The sequence below is a fragment of the Diadema setosum genome, chromosome 4 (genome assembly GCF_964275005.1).
Source record: "Diadema setosum chromosome 4, eeDiaSeto1, whole genome shotgun sequence".
In the NCBI taxonomy this organism is placed as follows: Eukaryota; Metazoa; Echinodermata; class Echinoidea; order Diadematoida; family Diadematidae; genus Diadema; species Diadema setosum.
The window spans coordinates 9055629-9080064 of NC_092688.1; the positions used below are offsets into that span (position 1 = coordinate 9055629).

A 24436-nucleotide genomic window follows, 5' to 3' on the forward strand; every position below is an offset into this window, starting at 1 on the left:
CTGAAAAACGAATTCACGCTATCCACGTCTTTTTCCGTTTTGCAGAGAACCGTTCCTTCCATGTTTTCTTCTAAATCACGCGATAAGACACAGCTAGAATGCCTTCCGATGTTCCTACTAAATAATTAAACATAATCATTCGATTTTCTTTTCCGCGAGATACGCGTGCGTGATATTAGGGCAGACCACACGGCAACAAGAAATAAAAAAAGAAAAAAAGATAACGCATTCAAAAACTTTTCATGTAGCGACACTTGTGGCCAAAAATGGACAATTGGAATGCGTGTGCAACTCATTATATCCTTTCCATTTTTAGTTCCGACTTCCAGTTCTTTTGCTGCTTAGCAAATATGAGTGTGGATGATTAAAGCCGAAATAATTAATGAAATCTTCGCGATCCCGTCGGGTGACAGTGGCGTAAAAATAGTTGAATAATGCATGTTAACCTACTTAATTGGTGTTCAGAAAAAGAAACAAGCACATTTATTAATTTGAATAGATCTGGATTTGTTCATTATCATTTAACAAATGATAATTTAAATATGAGTGTGTATGATTAAAGCCGAAATGATTAATGAAATCATCGCGATCTCGCCGTATGACAGTAGCGTAAAAATAGTTGAATAACGCATGTTAACCTACTTAATCGGTGTTCGGAAAAAGAAACAAATACATTTATACTTAACAGTTCAAGGATGTACAACACGCGAAGAGATTTTCGAAAGAAAATAAAAAACGCAATTTTAATCCCGTCGGACGTAACGATCATATATTGTATAAAATTACAGCCGAAATGATTCATGAAATTATCGAATTCCCGCTGGGCTCCAACAGCGTAAAATACCTCTCAAGTTAACGGTAAACAACGCATGTATGTTACTCTGAAATTATCGCGATCTCGCCAGGTGACAGTAGCGTAAAAAATAGTTGAATAACGCATGTTAACCTGAATCAGAAAAAGAAACAAACGTATTTATTAGTTTGAATAGATCTGGGTTTGTTCATTATCACAATTGATTTCACAATGAAAATTTTTCTTTCTTTCAGAATGGTCTATGAGGTACAGATTTGCGTAAAAAGGATCACAACGTAACCTTCCAAATTCAATCCTGTCGCATATTTTTCAAGAACAGATGTATACAAAACGCGAAGAGATTTTCGGAAGAAAATAAAGGACGCATTTTTAATCCCTTCGAGCGCAACGATCATATATTGTACAAGATTACAGCCGAAATGATTCATGAAATCATCGCATTCCCGCTGGGCACCAACAGCGTAAAAATACCTCGCAAGTTATGGTAAACAACGCCTGTATTTTACTCTATTTGCGCTGGTGTTAGGAAAAATTAACAAACAAGAATTACAATGAAGAATTATCTCATTTCAACCCCTACTTTTTCGTCTAATTCACAAATAATTTCCCTTTATTATCTCAATAATAATGATCCATAATTGTGTAATAACAACGCAATGGATCTTTCATTGATGGGTATATTCCGATGTCGTGCCTATATTTTTCTTTGTTTTTGATGCGTACGATTATAACGAGGTACCGGTTATAACGAGGTAATATCGCCGGTCCCACGGACCTCGTTATAACGGGGTTTCACTGTACTGCATTAGCACTAGATTGGCTGAAGAAAGACACAAAAATTCATTTTTTTTTTAAATAGCTCTTTTGTATACCAAAGATAGAGATTCTTTAGTCTAATTCCAGGGAGGAAAATAAAAGTCTTCTTTCAATCAGAGAGCACAATACCCAGAACCTGTGTCTTTTGAAGACCGTTCCCTAGTATTCTTTGAATATGTTCTGCATAACAGCAGTTTGTCTTGCCCATGAATAAGAGTCCACTGTCTCTTTCGAGGGTGAAGCCGCTTCCAGGCCGCGATGGTGCAACATCTGTCGCTATCTACAATCTCCATCTTCCTCTTCCTCTTCTTCATCTTCATCATCATCATCATCTCTTCTGGTCTCCAATGTCTTCTATATTGTCCTCGCCAATCTGCATGGGAAAAGAAAACGGAACATTATGAAATACAAAGTGAATCTCTGAATAGGCCACAGGGATCAATAAATGAAAATGGACATGTTACAAGTATCTTACCAGAAAAAAATATAATATATTTGTAAATGATGAATAGAACAAGCCAAAGAAAACTCTCCAATCAATTTCTGCCATTCCATCAGCATTCTGTCTGATGAGAGTAATCAAAAACAATCTTTGATCATTAAGTATTCTCAGTTTTTTCCCAATCATCTGTAATTTTGATGCACCATAAACACAAGAATTAAATGATAATGATGATAACAACACCGAATGTATATATCCCTATGTGCTAAAGAAAAGGAAAGACAACAGCACATAAAATGGTCATAAATGAATAATTCCGATGGCATCATTTACAGATATGTTTTGTACATCAGTTTATATGCAATTACAATTTTAGTCATCGGAGTGACAACAACTCAAGTTTATGAAAAACAGATGACAAAAATCAGATGCCCAGTAGGAGTGGAACAGACATGACATTTTTGGTGCCTACAAGCCTTGAGATCCAGAAAGCATGTACAAGTCATTTCCCACACCAGCAGCAAAACCTATAAAGAGACCACATTACCTCTGGATATTTCTCCTCGAGGAGCTCTATTACATCGTCGATGAAGTCTCCTTGGATGACGATTTCATCGCCGGAAACGGAGGACCCGCAGGAGAAGTGTCTGCCGAACAGCTTGGCTGCCTCTTTTAGTGAGATGTCTGGTCATAGAAAGAGACAGTCTGATAGGTTTAGATAATGATCTCATCAACCTCCCATAGAAGGCGTACTCTCACAGAGTTGTATCCCAAGGTACCGAGACCGCATAGAGAACATTTTGTGTCGTTCAATTCATTTTGTCACTCTGTAACAATGCATGATTTGTGACTTATAATCTGTGGAAATCATTTTGGTTGGGTGGTGGGGGGGGGGGGGGGGGGTCAGCACATTTACAAATGGACATGCAAAGCAATATTTCAATCACAAAACACAAACTTTTCAGGTGATTAAGGCTGAGGACAACAATGATGAATAATTTCAACAACGACAAAATATGATGTCTGTGTTGCCCGTGACCACAAAACCAAATGCAAGCTCCCAGTATGCAGTCAGACCGCAGCGCAGCAAGCACTCTCATTCAATATCGTACTCATATGCAAGCCGAACTGTGGCATGAATACGTATTGAGCTACTACACCTCTCCATTTTGCAGATCATTATCGCAATAGGGCAGGTAAAAACTAAGCAAAACTCATATCATCTGAAAGTAGAATTGTTCTTTCTCATGAATACAAATCAGTTCTTATTTACGGAATAAAAATCAACGTAATTATGACACAAAGTCTGTTGTGATAAAACAAAATAGAGTAATGTGTTCAGGGCTGCAAAATACTATGATTTTTGCAGCAACTGCGTTTTTATGTGCTTATATGAATCTCTAGCAATATTCTGCTGAAATATACCAACTTTTGGTAAGTTGATGTCTTGCACGGGTCAGGTCCACAGAAAGAAGTCAGAGAGTGCAAAATATCTTCAGTCGCGGATTGATGGAAGCGCAATGATTGGCTCGCGGATTGATGGGAGCACGCTGATTAGATGAAGTATTCCACATGAGTTCAACAAACTTCCTTCCCTCATAGCGCGCCAGACATGCAACAAACATGAAATGAATGTGCGATGAAAGAAAAGCGCGCCAGTAAAAACCATAATTTCCCACCATATGTATGTGTACAAAACACTTGAGCAACTTCCGGTACACTTTGTGATTTCTGTTGCTCTTTGAACCTATCAAAATCCTTTTAAAACCCTGCGACTCCAATTTTTTATGACATTTTCTATTAGCTGGGCTTTTCGTCAAGCCCATATCAAAAACAAAAATGAAATTCATGTTTTGCACGGGTCAGGTCCACGGAGAGAAGAAAATCAATCAAATCCAGGACAAGAAAAAGTCTGAAAATTGGTCAAACATCATTACTTACTGAGAGACCTAAAAAAAAAATATGAAATTTATGTATCAAATGAAAGACCGCTTTTCAGACATCAAATCACCCCACCATCCTACTATGGCCAGTACGCACTATCTGTTTGACCTCACAATTTGTAGGCCCCTTCCTCTTTCCTCGCGAAATCTTGCGAGTTCTCGCTGACGCGCAAGCAAGATTTGTAAAATGAGAAGTACGATAAATGTGAAGCGTACTGCTCACTACCATGCATGTTGCAGTCTGACTGTATGCCAAACACATTTGCAATCAGCGCCCAAGCTGAAAATTTTTGACGATAATTTGTCAAACATGCCAACTCATGGGCACAACATGCTACAACTGATTGAGAAACAGCCTAACAATGATCCATATTGTATATTGAGCACAAACAATAATATTCATTGAAGTGCTCGAAAGATTCTTAAAAATAAAATTTATTGCAGCATTTCATTGTAGGATGGGGAAAGAAAACTTAGAAAACCAACAACCTGTAATGTTTTTTTTTTTTTTTTTTTTGAGCATTTTTCTAAGTATACATTTCTGTCCTGGACAAGGACAACGATATACAATGTATTACAAGGACAGATTGGGATGGGATTTTTAATCAGGAATGGACCTTCAAGACTCATTCAAAATGAGTATCAGAAAGAGTAGAGCCATACCGTGTGTCTCCAGACCCCGTACTATTGTGACATATTTCTTCTTGTTCCTCTGCACCCTGCCGACCGTCACCTTCTGTGGTTCCGTCTTCTTCTTCGCCTTTATCACGCCCCGCCCACCTGAATCGGAAGACATCAATGCAGGAGCAACAGATTCAGAATGACAAAACGGCTGTAAACAGCAGTGGACAGGAGATTTTCCAGCTACTTTGTAACTTGCTATCATAAAAGCCATGATCTAGTCATGTCTATTCCTCATTGCTAGGCATGGTCCCTGCTACAATCTACTTGCGGTATACATAAAACAATCCTAAACATTGAGAGGCAGAAAGAGTGCTACTTGACATCTTAAAACTCATCACACAGGGGCACTCGATTTTATGCTCAAGCCGACTCAAAATACAGAGAGTGAATGTACACAGAGGTAACAGTAAGAGTCTTGCTGAAACTTGAAAGAAAAAAAAAGTAATTGAATGTTAAAATTCAACATATCTTCATGAAACAGTGATGTTGGTTGTACTGCAATAAGATTACGAAGATGAGATAAAGTAATCTATGCCACAAGTCTTGCATTCAGTTGCACACAGAAATGTCATCACAAAATCTTGTTCTATTTTTTTTTTTCGGTCTGATAGTTAAACAATGATAGTTCTCCCTTATTCAACACTGCTATACAACAGCTCTAATATTATTTGATATACAGGATATACGTATAATACTTTCTTTTTCTATTAATTTTCACTGCATGATAGCTGCTATGATTGTTTGCTGCTAAATCTTCTGACAACCACTAGATCCCAAACCAATCCAGAAAACACAGAAGAAATTAATTCAGAGTGCCAGCAAAACAGGGAGGTAGTTGGGACATGAGCCTTCGCCTTCTCTCTGTTTTTCTTTCAAGAGCTCAAATTACACATCAATTGGTGGAAGTTCTTTTTTTTGGGGGGGGGGGGGATGAGGGGGAACGGGGGATGGGAGTTCTCACCTCTCTTCTGCCTTTTCTTTGTGTCATCACCTTCTCCGTCATCTCCGCCCTCCCCTATCTTCATCACCTCCTCAAAGATGTCGGGAAAGTTCCGCTCCCACCACTTCTTGCAGTTCTCGTAGTTTGGAAAATATTCGCAGTACTCAAATGGCATGGAGCATTCTATGTGTGACAAAGAATACAGTGCAGAAGTGCAAGTTACTCCATATCTCTCTAGATTCATTCACACAGACCTGTGTGAAAAATGGTATTATGTCCAAAGCAAGAAAATGACATAATTGGGACATTGCCCTTTTCCTGTTTCAAAGCTGCGTCCAGTTGGCTGCACAAAAACTGCACAAATGACGCCTCTCCTAAAGGCATTATTTACCATTTGCAGATGAAACAAAAACCAAGCTTTAGTGCTTCAAAATAGTTCTAAAACAAAATGTGAGTTAGGGATAGAAACAACCAATAACGATAACAATAATTGTCTATTTACCACCACAGTAGATAACTTTGAGGGGGTACGCTGTATTGCCGGCTTTCTTCCCTTTACTTTTCTTCCCTTTCTTTGGGGCATCCTCTACTTCCGCTTCTGCCTCCTCCGCCTCCTCAACCTCTTCCTCGGGAACATCATCCACAGGCTCTGCCATTTTCTTTTTCTTTTCTTCTGGTAACCTGAGATTTCAGATCTGAAAAGTGTACAGAAATTTCATTGCAATATTTGCACACCTGTACATCTCAGGCATGGGGTAGAAGTCACACATGGTCAAAAGTCGCATGATCTTAGATTTACTATGCATACTGAAAACTTTGTTATATATTTCCATTGCTTTCATTGATATCACAATAAAATTCAATTGAACAAACATATTTAATTTGGATGATGCATATAAAAACAGTATCTTTTTTTAATAAGCTGACACATTCATGTAAATATCGTCGGTTGAGAATGATAAGGGCGTTAAGTTGCCTCTAAACCCATAGTGTTCGGGACAACTTAACGCCCTTCTCATTCTCAACAGACGATATTATTGATACATATGTGAAGCATGGAAGAAAGAGAGTGAGAGAGAAAAAAAAAAACCTAGATAAATAAAGACGTACAGTAGCGCAGGCCATCATATTGAGTGTCATCAGCTTCTACTCATAAGATGTACTTACCACCCCTTCAGTGCAATAATTGATAGGGTGATTCACCTTCCCCACATGCATGCAGCCCATATATACTCTCTCTGCCTGCTGTGCATAGTGAGTTAGTATGCATATATATATATATATATATATATATATATATATATATATATATATATATATTACGTGTAGTGTGTGTATTTGTGTGTGACAGACATCACAAGAAGGGGGCATGAATATGAGAAAAATGTATTTGTCGCAATCTGCATAAATTTAATCGTGGAACGTGGGTGCCTTTCCATTGCCACAATGTCGATGGGATGGGGTGTCCAAAGGATGATATGCCACCATTGTCCATGCACACTCAATGTACAGCTGTAATGCACTGCTGACAAGTGAGGTCGACTTCTCACCCCTCAGTGAATTGACTGAATGGAGCTCTGGAGCTATCTTGACCTAAACCTTGATGTGATAATCCCTGAAGCAGCTCTTTCCAAACGACACTACTGGCTGGGATGGCCGATGGGATATGCTGTACCAAGTAACAGATGGTGCAGTCAATACCGGTATTTTATAGTGCATTTTTATAATAAAAATAGTGACGTACACACTAAAAAAATTGTGTACGATTTTAATACAGCAACATGGAACCCGCAGGTTTCAGCCCTCTGCCTGATGACAGGAAGGGCAGCCTCCTGGAAGGCAGTGACTGATGAGGCAGTAATTCAACCTCTGCCATGGTCAGATGGTTGATAACTTAGCTGGTTCCAGTCCAGATGTGAGTGATTCAGGTATAAAAGGAGAATTTGTAGGAATCTATTTGTTGCTTCCGGGACAGTGAGCATGAGTATGATCTCTTCTGCTGATGTATGGAGATTGGGTTATGAAGTGAAAGATGGCTATGATTGATGACGAGTGAGGAAGCTAGCTATGACGAGTGTCGAGTAAATCTGTGAGTGTGACTGTGATGTGAGGATTCTAGTCAGCTACAGCTGGTAGTGGTTTGTGTAGCTACAGGCTACAGAGCTCTACAGCAGCCCCATACGCACAGCGTCGCTGCTGATCGCAGTGGTAGCTGGTGACAGAACCCCCCCCCCCCCCCCCCAATCAGCTAACAATATAATGCCCAAATAGCTAACGTTAGATGTAGCAGTTTCTAGGCCTACTCATCCATGGGAACAATGTAAATGACTAACTGCAACAGGACCTAGTTGATACCTTGTTCTGCCCTGCTGTTTTGCCATTTAGTGCTGCGACGACGCGCCCCGTGTATAATGTGTACGCAACAACGACAGCTGTGATCAGGCTGGTCATGAAGTGTTTGTAGGAAGGCAATCTGTTTAGACCACCATATCAACCTAATGTTTCGGAATATTCTTCTTTTACCAATCAAAAAGTAGAATCTAATATTTTAAGAAAACTACTTACGTTTCAAGAACACTGCAGAACACTTTCTGCCCGTCAATGAATCAACTAAACCAGCAAAGGACACCTCACTCGAGATACCACACCTACGACAAATATCTGGGACTACACAAATGGTGGTCGAGTTGAAGATAATGCTTTCACGTGCACTACACGATTGTGGTTGCGAGCCTGACGAGACGACTAGATTCACGCCCTCTCTTGACCAAATGACACACGCTCTGGAGCGAAGTTGCTGTCGTGGTTTGGTGAAAACACAAGAGTTTTAAAATGCTGTGCATGGTGGTTACTATGGGAATTGAAATTTCTCCTTCTTCTTCATCCTCTTTTTCTTCTTCTTTTTCTCTTTCTCTCAAAATCATCCATATATACTCACTTATATTCACCAACGTAAATAAACTACCAATTTGAAAAGTAAAAAAAAAGAAGAAATCTTCTTCCTATTAGTTTTCCTCATCCTCTTCCTCCTCCTCCTCCTCCTCCTCCTCCAGACTTCCTCCTCCTCCTTCTCCTTCTTCTTTTCTCAGCTCCCAAACGATGAAGATTTCCCATTGTCAGACGTGAAGTTCAGCTATCTGCTGCACACTTTAGTCAAATGTTTGGATTACTTTCTATCAAAAAAGTAAGAGAATGAATATTCTAGAAATGTGAATGGCTAAATCGCGGCATCTCAGAGCTTGTTCCGCGTGTGCGTCATCACTATGTAGGTTTACTAAATTCATGGAGGGTGGAGGGATAGTAAATAAAACAATCTGATGCACACTTTTAATGGAATATTCGTGAAATTGTCAATGCCCAAGTCTATGGAGAGAGACCTAGAGCAAGGGGAGGATTCACGACCGCTGTCTGATTGGCTGATAGCAAATTATGTAGGCCTATGTCTGACAGTGAAAATTACTGGCACAATAACGACGATGAAATGCCACTCAGGTGCAATATGAATATCTATATATGCACACAAGACGCATGTTGGTCTTACAAGTCAAGAGAACTCAATCTATATTCTTTTAGGCTTGGGAACAAAACTCGCATGCTTTGAATTTGTTATGCTTTGAGTGACTTTAACCAGCTCCATGCCGAATTCTGAAATCCCCATAGCTTTAATACATAGGCCATCGGATTCCCGTAGGAAATGGGTTAACTGAATTTGTTGCAGTATAATAATTTGTTCCACGTTTCCTTTAAAAACATCAAATCTTTCTCAGGTAAACAACCACGAAGGGAATGCTGGCTTTGGAGTCCCTTCCAAATGTCTTTGATTTGAAATTGATATTCTTTATGTCATCATTTTTTCCACACAGGCGTGGATGATAATAAGCATTAAAAAAAAAAATGTTTACATGACCATGGGTTAGCCCTGCATTGCAGAGATCAAGAACAGGTCGACGCAAGAGTAACCGTCTGTCCCTGTCAACAATGCCTGATATGTTGGTAAGCACTTCCAAGTTCAAGGTATACATTCTTTTCTCAAAGTCCAAAAGGGCGAAGCAATACAGGGCCCAACTTTTTTTGTTTGTTTTACTGTTGTTGTCTCGTTGTATCATGATGGCATTATGTTCATGTACGGGGGCAGATCTACACTTTAGGAGTCCGGTCGCTGTAAACGATAGCTATGATTCGAGTTTACTGTGAATGAGTGACTGTTTCGAAAAGGGTATGACTGCAAAGGGCAATACTGAGATGAATTTACAGAATCATGAACTTCGCATTGAATCGATGGATTGCAATGAGTTTTGCTTGCCTTCTTTTGTCCCATCGTGGCGGAGAAGCGGCCAACATTCTAATTTCAGCAGTGTTCGCTGACGGCAGCCATTTTCTGACCTGTATTCCCATCGCTAAGAGCCTCTTACAAAGAGGTCACAACGTAACATTTCTCGTTCCCGAAAGCTTCCTGCCAAATGCCAGAAATTCAGTTGCCGATCCAGACCTCTTCCACTTCGAGCTATTTCGCTCAGCGGGACTGAAGGAAAACATCACAACGTATTACAGGGATAATCTCGGTGATCTTGGGTTTTCGGATTCGAAATGGAATGATGAGATCAACCTGATGCGAGAATTTTTTACATCCTTCTATCATGCTGCATGTGAAGATTTATTTGAAGACCACGAACTCCTCGGTCGTCTGCGTGAATATGATGGCTATGTGATTGACGTTACCTGGCTCTGCGGAGTATATGTAAAAGCGTACCTTGCCAAGTACACCGACACCAAAAATATTTCAGTCACGATTGTGGCGCCTATGGCACCACTGCCGTATATATTCGAGGAAGCAGGCTCGCCGTTTATGCCTTCCTACCAACCGTTGCCTGGAACAAAACTTTCTTCGTCTATGTCGTTCTCTGAGAGGTTCAAGAACACGATGACTTACCTCATTTGCGTGCTTCTCTTTGACACGCCCGATCCTGTGGCTTTGGCCATTTCCGGAGCGGTGTCTGGGTTAGTGAAAAAGTATGACCTCGATCCGCATCTTCGCCGCAGAATTGGTAAATATGTGGATCTTTACCTCATGAACTCCGACTTCTCCGTCGAGTTTCCCTTCCCGCTGATGCCCAACGTGATTCCTGTCGGTGGCCTGACTTCGGGACCCGCGAAACCACTCGATAAGGACTTGGAGGAGTTCATGAAGAGTTCCGGCGATCACGGAGTAGTGCTGTACTCTCTAGGTTCGTACTATGCGTCGATCACGTTATCACGTCCACACATCATCAAAATGTTCGTGGACGCCTTCTCTCGCATCCCGCAGAAAGTTATCCTCCACTTGAAGGAACCTCCATCATATGAACTACCAGACAACATGATGATGTTACCATGGTTACCACTTAATGATCTCCTGGGACATCCCAAGACGCGCGCACTCCTTTACCATGGCGGCAACAACGGTTTCTACGAGGCTCTTTACCACGCCGTTCCACTTATTCTCATGCCCCTGGTGGGGGATCAGGACGATGTAGCAGTGAGGGCAGTAAGTGGTGGTATTGGAATCAGAATCGACAAAAGAAGACTTAGTTCAGATTACATATACGAACAGATCAACGAGGTATTGACCAATCCCAAGTACCAAAATAACGCTAATCGTCTGTCGGCCATCTTTCGAGACCGACCGATGGGCCCCTCTGACACCGCTGCGTTTTGGATTGAGCACGTGATCGAGCATGGTGGTGACCACTTGCGTCCAATCACCCAAATCATGTCTTTCTTCCAGATTTATTCGCTCGATGTCGCAGCGGTCATAGTTATGTGTATATCCTTCTGCTATCTGGTGGTAAAACATTTAGTCGGATATTGTTTTCGTAAGGGGAAGGCAAAGACGAAACGGGAATAAAGACAGCCCAAGTTCTGATTAGCGATATCAAATTATGATACCGCATATAAACCTCATGAAATTCTTGATTGTAATTAACGATCTTTCTTTACACCGGTAAAAGTGGTCTTATAAAACGGGAGCTATAATCATGCAGACAAATTTGCAACTAAAGTATAATTTTGGGATGGCTGTCATTAGCAAAATGATTAGCATTTTGTAACGGTATGTCAACCTGTTGGATAGAAATCGATTGTAAAGTTTTACCAGCATGGAAGTTATTTCTATACATTGATTATACTATGAGGACAGATTATACTTATATGAATAACATAGCTTTATTTCTAGTGTATAATAATAAGAGTAAGAGTATAGTATCATTGCGATCAATGTCTGATATGTGTAGAAGGGAACATGAAATGCTTTGTTACATTTCTATATATATATATATATATATATATATATATATATACATTGCGTGTATTATCGTTGGTATACTTACTATTGAAAATACACTTGATAATGATCCCTCTCGATAAAAATGACTGGCAGTCAGTTTAGTAGATTTGATACGATTCTTGTTCTACTAATGTCCCTGTATAAGTTTTTTCATTGGCCGCAGGTCAGCTTGTGCTGGCATGTTACCTTCAGTGAGTTTGTTTAACCTCATAAAATAGATTAACAGTGGCATGTATAGATATACCTGTGTCTATACTTGTTTACTTTAATCTTCCAGCTTTTTTAATCACCAGTGTGATATCCTTTATGGATGTGGATGCATAAGATCCTTTCTTTTTGTATATTTTGTGTTTGTTTTTTCTTCACATCTGTTTATCATTTTTAGGATTTCTTTGTCACTTTTTCCCCTTGTTCATGGTCTGTATAATTAGGCCTATAGTGAACATATCTGAGTTTCGATATGCTGTAATTCTCCCTGTAATTTTTTTTTTTAACTAAAGGATAATATGTGGAAAGGTTGCTTTAATACACCTCACGGAAAGAAATTGCGGTTAGAGTATACTAAGCAATATGTCTCCTATATCGTGCGGGAAACAAAGATACGTTGTGCATATAAAATTAACACCAATTCCATGTTATAAAATAATAAAATCCGCGCGGAATGTTCTGTAAAGCACATTAATTTTTACGATGTCAGAAGAAACAAAATCGCGTCCATTCTATGAACAACAACCGTATACAAAAACCCTCTTCATATAAAGACTAAATACAATGTAGTACCTCTGCACAAGACGGTAATTGAAAAAAAAAAGATGTAGGAAATTTAATATATAAATTAGTTTATATTTAATGTGCTTCATTGCGGAGAAACAGAATTACAATTACATGCTTCAATTTTGAATCTGTTCATTATCATGATCTCTGGGGGACAACACTTTTTTTTACGTAAATGATTTTTTCACGTCTACATTTTTACTCGCTAAGAATAATGCATTATACACTTATTTTACCCTATTGCTTATAAAATATAGGCAAAACTTTGCCTTGCTCGGCTTATAAATCCAGTCTGGTCGGGCTACGACAAAGCAAGACCAAGGAAGAAAATGATGATCACAGACAACTGTATGTTCAGGACTGTCCACCCTCTCTCATTTTAATACATCATTACAAGACAGGAGTTATAAAACAACTGGCGACGATAAGAAACAAGTATTATAAACCTATCTGCCGCAGGCATGGCAGCAGGCTATACGTAAAGCAGGTGGGTATATCGAGTTGCAACACTGACGTATATAGACCTACATAACTCATTAAATTTTGTTTCCCTGTCTTGTATTTTAGCGAAATCTCAAAGATGCTTTATCACATTTCTTTTTGTGTAATTCCTTGAAGAAGCATACTTAACAATTCAAAATTTAAATATATTTTCACAAGGTGACAAATGGTGAGACAACCAATATCTGCTAAGGAATAGGAACAGGATGAAAAAACGAAGATTAGGATATTATACGAAGAGAGTAAAAGAATGATGAAAAAGACAGATACATGTGAATGAATTGAAATTATGAAAAGATGCCCATTTGAATGAGGAGCGAAAGATAATGCCAAATAATAATGATAATAATAATAATAATAATAATAATAATAATAATAATAATAATAATAATAATAATAATAATGATAATAATAATAATAATAAGAGAAAGGTGTTTAGAAGCACAGGAAGCATATGACTGTGTAGACATTATGACTATACAAATTTAGACGTTTGAATACTGATTTATCATCAAATGAAAATCAAACTAATGGAGACAGTTCTCTTACAAAATGGAAATACCGAAACGAAATCCACAGCTCAGTGACAATTCCAGCAAAATCTTGACAAAATACGGAACTTAATCTTTTCTTGAGGTCGCCTCTGGTATTATGAGTGAGATAACATAAGTAATAATTTTGTTATTTCTTTTCCTTCCTTTTTCTTTTCGATTCCAGCCAAACTCGGAGTTTTAGTAAAGGGGTCATCGTGGCTCTTATTTTTCTTCACATTACAGCCCTGGGAAAATCAAAAACATTGAAGTGCGAATCCAAAGAAAATGTTATGTTCTCGATATCCTTGGGTACAGATTAATCAAGGAGGTACTATCGTCCAAGAAACTGACAGTAAGTGAAGAGCTTGCTTCCAAAAGGCGCTAAATCCATTGAAATATAATGGATTTAGCGCCCTTTGGAAGCAAGCTCTTCCGTAGACACTACGGTGACAACGATATTGATGAAGATTGCCATTTCAAGGTGGATACATGTATGTTGTAGCTAACGCCAGATGGCGCACTTCACACTCGAACTCCAAGAAGGCTCTGTCGAACCCCAATAATATCGCATCATCCATTATGGCACATACACTGTATTTTGAATGATAATACAATGTACATGTCTACTGCATCTTTGATTGAATCCTATACTTTTATTCAAATGAAATGAACAAGCTCATTACAAATTTGAGGGAAACGTCTCTACATCGTTCTCTACATGTTTAAGCATCTATGATTTTCCCCATTCCCTGCTAAAAGCATTGTCAACACAACATTACAACTCAAGCAAGCAAAGACAAGGGTTAAACTCAAAAGGCCCAGGAAATAAGAATCTCAAATACGCCTAAACGTGTTTCCGTGGCTGGGTAATTCACAAACTCCACACTTCGACGTTTGCGCTGGATGCCTCTTGATCTTTTTTGTATTTTTTTTTTTTTGCGTGTGTCAATTTCACTTGCTCGGAGAGCCTGGTTATCAGGATATATACTTGAACAAATGGGAAAGTACCATAAATGCTTGTTTGCTTTAGTCTTGACGATGGGGTGGCAGATGGAGCCCATCTCGTGTTGGTTGAAAGAAGTTACTGGAATGGAGCGATGTTTACTTAACTATTAGCATTATGTCGGTCAGGCATTTTGTTGGTATTGTAATAGATAAGACTGAAGTTGATGACCATTCCGCCATTAGGACACTGTCCTCCTCAAGAGATAGAGGAAAAGAAATGAAGAGTTTGATTGCAAAAACCGATAAGTCCATATTTGTCAAATGGAGATATTTGCGATTGAAGGTCAAGAAAAATAAGAATAATAAGAAAATGTTTGCTTCTTTTGACCATAACTTCAAAAATGTACCTTTATATGTAGTGACCAATATATCATTTAAAAGGTATTATTTTGTACTTTATGACAGAGACCGTACTTCAAAATCTTCAAAAATGGACTTATCGGTTTTTGCAAACAAACTCTTCAAATATATTTACTTCCATGCCTCTACCTCGTTTGAAAATTGTTTGGTGAATGTGATTAACAATCATTACAAACACCCGAGTCGCGGTAAAAATTCATTTGATGACAGCAACATAATTTAGGACTTGACTCTGATGTTGTATCAAGTACTGGCCAAAGAAATGCAGACAAATTGTTTCGTATTTCCCTTTCTATGTGATAGTTCAAATCAACATTTAATCAACTCCCGCATAAATTACTTAAATCATTTTTGTCAAAGTCACGTCGCGAATATTGCATGCTTTTGAAGAAACTCGAGATAAAACGACTTGTACGGCTCATGAGGAAAGATTTTCGAACTGATAGAAAAAGCAAAGGTTCCATTTCACTTCAAGGCCTAATTCAATGAATAATTGCGAAGTTGATCACTTAATTCCTTCACATGTTTGTTATTTTAATAAAAGAAGGCCATTGATTAAAACAACTCCCTCAGAGTAGCTGTTTCCGTTTAAAGTGCTATTCCATTACTAAAATAATGAAAAGAAAAAAAAAATCTACACGACCGTTATGACAAAGCAGCAGCATTTTAAGTACACATGAACCTAACAAATTGACGTATTTAAGAGTTTGAATGCAAGAAAACAAAAACAAAACCCAGATATATTAATTTCATCAATTTGAGATATTTGAGATCAAAGCTGCTGAAAAACCAAGAAAATTATCAGAATAATATATGTGATGGGTTTAATAATATCTCCAAATGCATTTCTGTTACGAGTGTGGTATGAGACCTTGAATGAACAAAAAATAAAGATGGTGGTTATCACTAGCAAACACAAAACGTTTTTATTAGGCCTGCCACGTCTTCGTCATTTATAAACGTCCACAAAACGTTTTTATTACGACTGTTACGTCTTTGTCATTTATAAAAGTCTGCAAAACGTTTTTATTTGGTCTGCTACGTTTTCGCCTTTAATGATCGTTTTAAAAAAACGTTTTTATTAAGTCCGCTATGTCGTATATAGGTTTCTTTATCATGAATATTCATGCATATTGATGAATATTCAAGTATGAAAATCTAGAATTTGAAAACTAAGTGGAAATAGATAAAAGACATTGAAATCTACAGTATTTATGCTGGGTTCAAACATTTTAACTATTATAAATTGTACTTACACGTTATTGTTCAGTTATTCACAATTTCAAATTCCAAATTATGTTATGAAGATGTATTTTTCATACTTTAATAGGCGTTATTAAGGCATGTGTGATTTGACCTTAGTAACAATGTCTTCGCGCATTTGCAGCCTTATACAAAAGAATGTGATACAGATACATCAGCAAGCCAGGATTTATAGTAGGTAGGACACTAGGAACAGGTTAGGATAGGATTATGTGTAGGATTAGGATTAGGGTACATTTATCCCAGATTGTGCCTGAATAATCTCATAACTAAGTACATTTGTATACCCAATGTAACCCTTATTTTTACCCAGATGGGTCCCAAGTGGTGTTGGCTGGGGTTCTTCAAAGGTTTTGTAAAAGTTCTTAAAAGGTTCAAGGTTTGCTACACGTTTTTACAAATTTTTTTAAACGTTCTTAAAAGGTTTTCTGAACGTTATCACAACGTGTGAAGGTTTTCTGCAGGTCTGGAAAAAGCAAATTCAAGAAAGGTGTTTATTGGTTTAAAAGCACTTAAAAAAAAAAACCCGATAAAACGTTTTATAAACGTCCAAACATTCCACAAAAACCGTAAAAAAAAAAAAAAAAAAAAAAAAACGTTTTACGAAACGTCCAGAGAACCAAGTTGGAACGTTCTTACAACGTCCAGAAAAAGTCTGATTGTTTACTGGGTCATTTCTTGCATTCAAACTCTTCAGTTTGCCACAAAGACATTCAACATTATTTCCTCATGCTTATCCTTATACTTTATGAATATTGGCAAATAAGACATTGAGTACTGACAAACATAGGCAACTGGAAAACATCCACAACACTAAATAGGTGACGTCATATGAATAAAATAGCAATTACACATTACACATCTAACTTTCTATGTGACACGAGTTCTATTTCTGCTGTCGGAATGACGCCCTCTATCTGATCCCTTGTGTCTTCGGCCACGGGAGCTGGTCGTCTCTCGGGCTCGTTTTGAGCCTCTGGATCGGTTTCTTTCTCGCGGGCCTGCTGCTTCTTTGGATTCTTGTCAGAAGCGCGCGTCTGCTTCCGGCTGAATCTATTGCTGATTCGAACTAGAGAGTACCTGCCGAACCTACCCGAGTCCCGGCGTCGCGCTTTCCTAGAGTCCTCCTCGCAGCACTGGCGGCAGCGGGCGACTACAGAGCGAGCCGCTTTGCTCGCTTGCTGTCGCATTGGCGGGCTACGAAGAACATAGACGTAGGGGTTGATAGCGCTGCTACTTAGTGCCATCCACATAGCGAAGCACTCCCACCATGCATAAGGCATGGACAGCGGAACGGTGGTGCCGAACCCGTAGACTGAGTCCACCATCAAGACGATATAATAGGGCAGCCAGCAGATAACAAAAGACGCCATGACAATGACGCCTGTTTTTGCCACTCTCCATTCATCGGTGACGTTAAAACCGCCCTTGCTACTCCGTCTTCGAAAGATTCGACTCGACCGACTGGAGCGCGAGGTGCTTTTACGACCTGAAGTGTCCGTACTGTTTTCCGAGGCCTGCTCTTGTCGCGAGCTTGAATTCACGCGTACCGACCCTGCTCCAGATACGGAACCGACACCGGAGTCGGTTCCCTCGACGCTCAGCCGACGTCCCTGCTTCCTCTTCATTAGCCTGCGTGCAGCGCGATAGATCGTCCAATAGACGAACGTCATGAGGGTGAATGGCGCGATAAAGCCCCCAATAAACACAAAGAGCGTGTAGCTTGAGTCAGTCTTGGACCAATCGCCAGTACAGATATACCTGCTTGGGTGGTACATGATTTTGTTCCAACCGATGAGTGGTGGGAGCGCTATCAAGACGCTCACGCACCAGATCACACCGAGGAACACCCCATGATATTTTACTGTGGCACTGGAGTGGTAATGTAGCGGTTTGACGACGGAGAAGTATCGGTCGAGGCTGATGAGGACCAGGTTTAGGATGATGCAGACGCAGAAGAGATTCTTGAAGAAGCCCGTGGCCATACACCAAGCGTTGGACAGGATCCAGTCTTGCGCCGCGGCCGAGACAATAACAGAGGGTAGGACGAGGAGCGTCATGTTGAGATTGAGAATACCGAGGTGTAGGATGAGCCTCCGCGATACCTTCATCTCTCTGGGCTTTTTCAGGCAGAGGAGAATGACCAACGTGTTGCCTAGCAACGCGGACACAAATATGAGGGTCATCGTGGCCGTCTGAAGGAATCGGCCGACGTACCGTGGCACGGGAAACATGACAACATCGTCTCCCATCGTTTCGTTGTCTGTTGCATTGGCGCCAAATGATTCGTCGTAAACGATGTCAAAAGCTGACGATGATACTGTGGGGCCGAACGTTTCCATGGCTGCGGTTTTTGTTGTTGCTGTTGTGTTTCTTGTTCAAGAAGTTGTTGAATACTCCACAGCATGAAAACGATGCACAACACGTTCTCTGATCGTATTTCAATGTAAGAGGGCAGAAAATCCTCGAATGCAACTCTCCCGCTAACTAAGAACTGCTCATGCCGTACACTGACTTTCTCTGCATTCCAGTTCTCGAGATGAGTATATGGCCTCACTCTCTCGATCGCTCTTCTGACGTAACAGCCGCGGCGGGCGCCGACATGTTGATAAATGATGGGCGTTTCGAAAGCACAAAGGGTCTACTCGGAAGACGCACCATTACACTCGCATTCATGCGCGTCTTCATATAACAGGCCTGGGATCCACTGAAAGAGAGTAAAAAAGAAAGCAACACAAAATTACTTTTCAAATCGGTTATTCTGAGACTGGTGCATGGAAATTGCTGTAGGCGGAAACAAATTTAAATCTCACTACACTGTACTATAAAGCGACAATCCGTAAAACTTTTCTTGGTAACATTTGCAGAGCTGCGTGTATCTTTTATCAAATTCGGCACTGTGTAGGATGTGTCCGACCTCTATTCGAATTAAACGAGGACATTCGTCCGGAACGTTAGAAAACCTGTAGCAATGCATACTGACAGGAAAATAAACTAAAAAGTCTCCTTCTGCGGAACGTATTCAATTAGTTATTTAAAAAAAAAAAAAAAAAAAAGTAATTGGGTCGCTGCCGACAGAGCATTATCATAAAAGCATAAAAGAAAAAAGTTCCATAAGATAATGACATTTAGAGAATCGGGTTAATTAATATTACTTGTAAATTTTGAAATCATGTTTAAAGGGACTGTACAGTACTAGTTGAGGTGGGGATTCATGTTCAAACATTCGTAAGTGAGATAATGAAAAGCCTCTTATGAAATATGAAGGAGCATGTAAGTTTAAGAAGGATTCAACGTTTATTTGATGAAAATTGGTTTTCAAATGGCTGAGATATCCCAAAAAGTGCTAATAATAAAAGCCACAACTTTATTAGGATCTCTTTGTTTCACCTTGTGTTTGGATATCTCAGCCATTTCAAAACCGATTTTCATCGAATAAACTTTTGATACCCCTTAGAACTGCATGCTCTTTGACATCTCATAGAGTGGTTTCTGAATATCTCGCAAAACGTTAAAAGCTAAGTCCTCACCTCGACCAGAACTGTACACACCCTTTAAGTTTCAGGACCAGGTCATGGGTCATGGGCGTTGGAATTGTATGATAAATATTTTTACGAATACAAGATGTCGCCTTCTCATTTTGTTTGGATTTATGTTCTGTCATCGACAATTCGTAGACAACAACAAAGACAACGAACAAACAAACATATTAAGGCAAGGCGTATACTTTGAATTCTCACTGACAACTGAATATCCCTCGAAGTGTCAGACACACGGAAGTTTGGAAACATGTAGAGGTCATTGAAGTCATCACTAGTTTCACTATCGTAAGAAAATAATTATAGTCTGTTCTATACTCGTACACCGCAGTTCCTGGAAGAATTTCTTTCTTTTCATTTCTGAAATCACTTCTTACCATGACAAGCACATCGACACGTAGAATTAAAAATGAAGCTACCTCTTATTTTCTTAGCTGAAATTCACGATCCAGATCAACAGATGGGAGATATTTCCATCTTACTTCACAAACAAATTAAAAGGATGAATACTAGCTTCAGAGATACGTGACACTGTAGCAATTAGAATGGTGCTGTCTTGGTGGGTGTGTGATTTAATTGATGGCGATGTTAGTTTTGTGCCGTCCGCTCTTTCGCGGAAATATTAGTGTTCATGATTAGACAGGCGCAGAGCGATTAAAGAATTGTTCTCATCCATGCTAGAGACAGAGAAGGGGGAGGAGTGGGAGCGAGCGGAGAAAGAGTAGAATTACGAAAGGAGACAAATTCCTTATCACTTTCTGCATCTTTTTTTTTCGACAAGTATAATCATAAACCTTGTTCCCCTATAAATCTTAGATATTGCATGTAAAAGGTTTAAAAAGGCGAGAATTGATTTTCCTCCAAGAAATAAAATGATGTAAACATGGAGTGATATTGAGGTTGAATGGGATTGAATTAAAATGGCTGAAATACAATAGTTGAGCTCTTTATGGGTTAAACAGATGTTGGATGAAAAGTACTTGAGCCTTAAAACACAGGATAAAAAAAGAAAAGTCCATACGTCTTAAAAACACAGGACTCAAAGAAATTTTCGCATCAGTTATTATTGCTCTTGGGATAATCCCTTTGTTGCCATTAAGTGTGGACTTTTAAATAATATCTGCGTGATAGAAGACTACAAACCTGAAGTTAGTCTAAAATTTTAAAAGTGAAAAACTCAATATCAATGTGAATATACATTTGTACATCTAGTTTCTCGTCTACATCAGTGAAAAGAGCAATGTTAAACAAAAAGAACCTATGGTCCCATTTTAATGTGACAAAAATAATGAATTTAAAAAGTAAAATGTACACTAAGTAAAAACAACATTGTATTCTTATCACTGCTTTAGCAACTGTGACCTTCAGCTTGTATGTCGCTCTGAAAAATTGTAAAATGGAATTTTAAGTCTAGAAAACCATTTTTTTTCTTACAAAATCATTCAAAAATTGAAATCACGTTGAAAAAGAATCGCGTGCACATGCCAGTTAGATACTTGTGTGGGTGTGTGTGTGTGTGTGTGTGTGTACTTACGATAGGAAAAAAATCCCGACCGTTGTTCCTGATTTATTGTAACTTTGAAATCAACTGTTGTAAGATAGGGGAACATGTAATAACAAACCGTGATTGATGGTTACAGCGGATGCGAGCAAATATCAGTGGGAGCAAGGAGACAAAGCAGATGTGCGACCTGGCTCAACCTTCAACGCCTGAAACGTGTTAGCGCCATCAACGAAATGATGATTAACGAACAGAAGATGCGCTCCATCTGCGTGGCGCTGCTAGAATTAAAAAGATGTTATAGTTTTTGGCGAAACGGGTGTTATACTAATGAATCTAAGCCGGTTGAAACGGAACCCACATCCAGACGCCGTAAACACCCATATAGTGAGTCAGAACTCCATACAAACACCATTACCGGCACGTGCTGCATCTCTGATTCCTTGAAGGTTGTACAATTTAATTTGGACTGAGGGAGTGTCCCATGGAATAAAACTTATGTTCAAGGTGTTCAAAGAAGCTGCAGTCTGCCCAAGTTGATTTCCAGAAATTGTACTATATCATTGTTATGTTTAAGTTCTGGAACTCTGAGTGTCATGGGATATATCCCACCCACCATGATCAAATAATCGTCACTACTATTAATATTTCTTTCATCTGGTGTGATCTGGTTACAATCATCAAAGCAAATTCGATGAGATGGCGATTTTATTGCCATAAAAGTTTCCCTTTGGATTACACACAAATCTTTCTGTTTCTGTTTGATAAATCAAACTGAAAGAAACCAGTCTTGACAATGATTGATGCAATGACCTAAATAGCAATGATGAAGTTTAAAGGAGGAGTTACAGTTGGAACAACTGGCTCATGATTATCTTCAAAGAACAAGTCATGGATAAAGGGTTGTGAGGAGATCATATAATTATTATCAAGAAGCTTCAAACGCTCATCGATGATATCATTACATGAAAGTTGTAACTGATTTCACTGTCATGAAATACTTCTATTTCCACAACTTGAACTTGATCGTTTTTTTTTTTTCAATAGTCAAATTGCTTCCTTTGTCTTGTAAAGTAAATTTGAACATGGAATGAAGTTTAACGTTCAGACATTTTACATGAAGCGATTTATATATTTGCATGGTGTCTGCAGAGTTTCACCAGCTCCAGGAATACAAAGAGAAAACAAATATATTATGAAGGCGTCTGTCGTAGTGGTCAACAGATATCATAAAACTTTCATCGAAACTTGCAACCTGGCTGTTTCTTAAAAGAAGACTGTACCCTCCACCTTTCCTCCTTAACAATGATTTAAGACTTGAGACTTGAAATGTGAGTGTCTTGTAAACGAAGGGATATTTATGGACACTGGCAGGCGTAGGCCTACCTGTGTTTCGCAAAGACTTTGATCCTTAGTCCTGTCAGTGAACTGAACTTTGACCCCCTGCATTAGATTCTCGCGTGTAAATCCGCAGCGATGCTTTGGATTTTATCATAATCTTGTTAAAATTCCTCAACGACGATACTGGTTTTGCTTGAATCATATTAATTTTGTCACAAAGATAGCACTAGAACCCACAGAACATTTCAAATATTAAAGATCACTGTGACAGTACAAACGACGAAGACATTCCGATTTTTGTTCAAAGTCAAAATGTGTTTGCTTACATATTAATATTGTAATCATCTCCGAGGTTGAATATTAAAATACCACATCCACAAGTGTTATTCTGAAATAAAAATGATGAGTCGAAACAAAGAACCAAAGCTATGTACGACCAAATTCTGGCCAAGAATTAAGGAAAGAAAGAAAGGAAGAAAGAAAGAAAAAGAAAGCACATGCCGATTTTATAATACAGCATCTATAGATATAATAACGGTGCAGTACTTCTATGTGTGTTCACGTGATCGCGCTGGATTGTGCGTTGCCGTTGCTTTTAACACAAAATAATTTCATTGTGAGATTTTCCTTGAATTCGGAATATGAAGACATGGTCACAAACACAATCATGAGAATGGATATTTGACAGTGCATTGGCTAAAACTGCCGATGTTTACTGCCGCGTCTATCTTTTGTAGTTTGAGCAAAACACAATCGTACCGAATAGAATTATCATGAGGTTGATGGGGATTATGAAGGGTTACAGTTAAAACATGGGCCTGTTTTTATGAAGAGTGATAATCAATTATATAGTTGATTTCTATGGTAAGTCTATGGTAATCGATTATATCTTTTGACAAAACAGGCCCAGGACTTCTACATTATTATCATCATTAAGAGAAGGGAAGACTCAAAATTTCCTAGATACGCTGTTACCATGGTTACATACCATTACACTCAAGGTCAATCTATTGACTTATTCATTTTAGATCACTGTGCGGACCTTAATGAAACCATGAAGGTTGTGAGAGACTACCCTGCGGGCGTCAGACATTGGAATCGGGGGAAGACCTCTTGATTACTTGTGTCTATGACAAATAAATCAAGAGGTCTTCTCCCGATTCCAATGTCTTATAGGCCTACATGCGCTGTAAAGTACAATGTTCATGAAGTGCGCTCCGTCTATATCATTATTACAGAGAAATAAATATCAGGAAGGGCATGTCCAAAGCTCACGCTCTTTAATAAGAAACCTGCTCTGCTCTGGTGCTGCATGGCTCGCCGGAACTGCGGAAAGAAAACGGCGGAAGCTATGGGACTGATGTTGCTGCTATTACGGCTTACACACCTACACGATTTATTGCAGGGACACGTCACACAACGGTATTAATCAGGTGTGTTCTGGTGAATACAAGCCATGTATAGATTACAGTTTCGGAAACTGCCTCTACTTAAGATTGCCAGTAGTTATAACCACACACGATATGTCAAGTCCTACTAGTTCTACTTGATACGGTAGCATAATAGTTGCCATAGGTCATCATTCAAGATTAAAGGGTGTGTACAGTTCTGGTCGAGGTGAGGATTTAGCTTTTATCGTTTTGCGAGATATTCAGAAA

The 24436-nt window shown here is 39.0% G+C and overlaps 3 protein-coding genes across 3 annotated transcripts; 1 reads left to right on the plus strand and 2 right to left on the minus strand.

Annotated features, from left to right (window-relative positions):
* Window positions 1–1616: 1616 nt before the first annotated feature.
* On the minus strand, window positions 1617–8394 carry LOC140226839 (density-regulated protein-like). The gene is made up of 6 exons (XM_072307265.1): window positions 8205–8394; window positions 6142–6334; window positions 5661–5822; window positions 4679–4795; window positions 2620–2756; window positions 1617–2003 (listed from the first exon to the last, which is right to left on the minus strand). The coding sequence occupies exons 2-6, from the start codon at window positions 6293–6295 to the stop codon at window positions 1959–1961; spliced, it is 615 nt and encodes a 204-aa protein (XP_072163366.1). The 5' UTR covers window positions 6296–6334; window positions 8205–8394; the 3' UTR covers window positions 1617–1958.
* A 1533-nt stretch (window positions 8395–9927) lies between these two features.
* LOC140227475 (UDP-glucuronosyltransferase 2C1-like) lies at window positions 9928–11523 on the plus strand. The gene has a single exon (XM_072307878.1). The coding sequence runs from the start codon at window positions 9928–9930 to the stop codon at window positions 11521–11523; it is 1596 nt and encodes a 531-aa protein (XP_072163979.1).
* Window positions 11524–17251: 5728 nt separating this feature from the next.
* On the minus strand, window positions 17252–18739 carry LOC140227476 (5-hydroxytryptamine receptor 1F-like). Its single transcript, XM_072307879.1, has one exon. It carries the CDS (start codon window positions 18737–18739, stop codon window positions 17252–17254), a length of 1488 nt encoding a protein of 495 aa, XP_072163980.1.
* Between the last annotated feature and the right edge of the window lie 5697 nt (window positions 18740–24436).